Genomic DNA, 3,383 nt, shown 5'->3' with positions numbered 1-3,383 from the left:
AAAATGTACAGCCAAAGTCCTTTGGCAGTGGCAGTCTGGCCCCAACATTTATTCCATTGTCAAAGTCACTTAGATCACATTGTTCCCCCATTCTGATATTTGGTCTGAAGAACAGCTGAACCTCTTGGCCATGTCTGCATGCTTTTATGCACTGAGATGCTGCCACATGATTGGCTGATTAGATATTTGCATTAAAGAGCAGGTGCACAGGTGTACTGTATCTAATAAAGTAACCCTGTCACGTTCTCCTTCGGGTGTAACGAAACGCCGAATTTAACGTCCGGATAAACCACAGCCAATGCAAACCAGATCGCAGTAAGATTAACCATTTACTGTTCACTCTTCACATTAACATATGGTGAAAACTGTTGATAAAACAATACAAGATTGATACAGTATTTGTTCCTTCCTTAATATCACATTTCAAGTGTAAATACTTGCAAAGGTGACTATAACTACATTACACTAAGGTGCAGTATACAGGGAGAGTTTACCTGCTCCATTGACTACTTTAAATACACTTCCATGCAAACTATCCGCGACTCTTTAACTAACGAAAGCATAAACATTATCTACCGACGTTACCTCTAACAGGATCACTATTAACATCTTAGTTCAATATATCGATTATCTATTAACTTACAGCGTTGCTCTCACTGTGATTTCTCATGCCTGCAAAACTGCTTGTGCTCAGGTGAGCCTCGTGGAAAGCCCCCACCCTCGCGCTAATTTCAAACCGGTGTTTTCCCACAAGACGCGGCGAAACCGGATGTGACGTCATCGCATGCCGATATATTTTACATGCAATGAATACACTTTAAACACTTATAATTCTAACTAGAAAATACTATTGAATGAATCACTAAGCGAAAATATTATAAACTAAATAACTGTCGTAAAGACAGCACACTCCCCGCTTGACCTTCGTAAGGTCACAATGAGCAGAGTACAAAACTTAGTCTCTTAATCAGTCATTGGGTAGAAGTAGAATAACTTCTGTAACTGGCCTTTGGTAAATTTTCACATCGCCTTGGTCGGTAGTCTTCAATTCGATCTTCCTGACATGTCCATCCTCGATAGGGAATGTAACAGTGATTCTGGCCATTGGCCAGCTGTTGCGGGTGGCTTGCTTGTCCCTGAGCAGGACTAAGTTTCCAACTTGAAGATTCCTGCGGGGTTCTGTCCACTTTTGTCTCTGTTGCAACAAAGGTAGATATTTTTGTCTCCAGCGAGGCCAGAACTGATTTGCCAGAGCCTGGACTTGTCTCCATTGCTTTGTGTACAAATCCTTGTCTGAGAAGTCTCCTGGTGGAGGAGGTGCTCCTGCCTTCTGCGTAAGGAGCGTTGATGGCGAAAGTATAAAGGGGTTTTCTGGGTCAGAAGACACAGGTAGGAATGATTGTGCGTTTATAATGGCTGTGACCTCTGCCATTAGGGTGCACAGTACCTCGTGGGCCAATCGGGTGCGTTGCTGTATCTCAGGTTTCCTTTTCCAGGTTTTCCGTAAGGACGTGAACCGTTTGACTGCCTGCTCTTTGTTATCTGGTGAGCGCTGGCGTGGTTCTCTGATTGGCAATGGGGCAACCCCATTATTTGCTTCATCTCTGAAGACCTTGGTGTCTTTGGTTTTTAAAGAAATGGTATCTTGAGCTGATTGTGCAAGTTTGTTTCCGTGCTCGGTTTGAACGAAAACTGACTGACCTAGCGTCTCGTCGGTTACTTTACGCTTGGTAATGTCTTGTTGTGCTTCTTTAGGGTACACCTCAGTGAGGCAGATCTCGGAACAAGAACGGCTTGACTGAGTTTGACCGCAAACTTCTGTACAGTTCGAGCTGACAATTGTTGTCCTGGAGTGAACCTCTCCCTCCCCGCCGTCCTGTTGTGGGGGTGAAGGAGCGTTGTCGGTTCTTTCATTCTTGACTTCATCACGGAGCCGTGAGGGTAAATTTCCTTCCTCGTATGGATGTGATGCAATCGTGACTCTCTGAGGTTCCTCGTAGCTGGGGAAGTTATCGAATAGGTATGGAGAGGGGAGACGAGCCTGCCTGTCTGTTTGAGATTGTACATAGTCACTTGTGCGTTCCAGTCTGGTCCTTTCTAAAGTAGATCTTGCTGCGGTCAGATCACGTGACCCTTCAGCTTCTTCTATGTACTCTGCTTCCGCCATGGCAGCTTCTTCTTCTCTTTCTAGCTGCAGCACTTGCAACTCTGTCGATATTTTTGCCATTTCCAACTGGATTTCGGCTTCTCGGGCGGCCGCTTCGGCTTCTCTGGCAGCCTTTTCTTTCTGGATTTCGGCTTCTCTGGTGGCCTGTTTCATTTTCAAAACTGCTTCTTGTCTGGCGTAATGCAGTCGCACCTTGGCGGCTTCTGCCTTGGCTCTTGCCTGTGTGGACTTACTTGATGTCGGTTTACTGCCCCTGTCGCTGGGCGGCGTCGACTTGATGCCGGATTGAGCTGACATTGCAGCACTTGAAACACCTGATAATGCCGCTTTTTCACTGTCACGTTCTCCTTCGGGTGTAACGAAACGCCGAATTTAACGTCCGGATAAACCACAGCCAATGCAAACCAGATCGCAGTAAGATTAACCATTTACTGTTCACTCTTCACATTAACATATGGTGAAAACTGTTGATAAAACAATACAAGATTGATACAGTATTTGTTCCTTCCTTAATATCACATTTCAAGTGTAAATACTTGCAAAGGTGACTATAACTACATTACACTAAGGTGCAGTATACAGGGAGAGTTTACCTGCTCCATTGACTACTTTAAATACACTTCCATGCAAACTATCCGCGACTCTTTAACTAACGAAAGCATAAACATTATCTACCGACGTTACCTCTAACAGGATCACTATTAACATCTTAGTTCAATATATCGATTATCTATTAACTTACAGCGTTGCTCTCACTGTGATTTCTCATGCCTGCAAAACTGCTTCTGCTCAGGTGAGCCTCGTGGAAAGCCCCCACCCTCGCGCTAATTTCAAACCGGTGTTTTCCCACAAGACGCGGCGAAACCGGATGTGACGTCATCGCATGCCGATATATTTTACATGCAATGAATATACTTTAAACACTCCTAATTCTAACTAGAAAATACTATTGAATGAATCACTAAGCGAAAATATTATAAACTAAATAACTGTCGTAAAGACAGCACAAACCCCATTGTGTATGTTGTGAAATTTGTTAATTTGCAGCAGTAGTACAATGTAATACAAAGAAAATTACTATGTTACAATAGGAAAAACCTCAGGGTGCAGAGGTGTGTTCTGACTTCCATTGTACTTTAATTCTATATAGAAAACTACAAAATGTTAAACATTAATGATTCCCAGAATGAGGAGTGCAGTGATTATCTATCACCAG

At 43.5% G+C, this 3,383-nt stretch overlaps 1 protein-coding gene across 2 annotated transcripts; it reads right to left on the bottom strand.

Moving 5' to 3' along the window:
* Nucleotides 1-242: 242 nt before the first annotated feature.
* On the bottom strand, nucleotides 243-3,061 carry LOC132378170 (uncharacterized). 2 transcript variants are annotated; one of them, XR_009506905.1, is made up of 3 exons: nucleotides 2,910-3,061; nucleotides 644-2,631; nucleotides 243-365 (listed from the first exon to the last, which is right to left on the bottom strand). XR_009506905.1 is itself a non-coding variant. In XM_059944906.1 (2 exons), the coding sequence occupies exon 2, from the start codon at nucleotides 2,462-2,464 to the stop codon at nucleotides 968-970; it is 1,497 nt and encodes a 498-aa protein (XP_059800889.1). In that variant the 5' UTR covers nucleotides 2,465-2,631; nucleotides 2,910-3,061; the 3' UTR covers nucleotides 243-967. The 2 variants fall into 2 exon arrangements, 1 of the variants encoding a protein (XP_059800889.1); XM_059944906.1 differs by having other exon boundaries at nucleotides 243-2,631.
* Between the last annotated feature and the right edge of the window lie 322 nt (nucleotides 3,062-3,383).

This window comes from Hypanus sabinus, chromosome 19 (assembly GCF_030144855.1).
Source record: "Hypanus sabinus isolate sHypSab1 chromosome 19, sHypSab1.hap1, whole genome shotgun sequence".
Classification (NCBI taxonomy): Eukaryota; Metazoa; Chordata; class Chondrichthyes; order Myliobatiformes; family Dasyatidae; genus Hypanus; species Hypanus sabinus.
The sequence above is the reverse complement of the archived record's forward strand: the minus strand, read 5'-3'. Positions and strand labels throughout refer to the sequence as shown.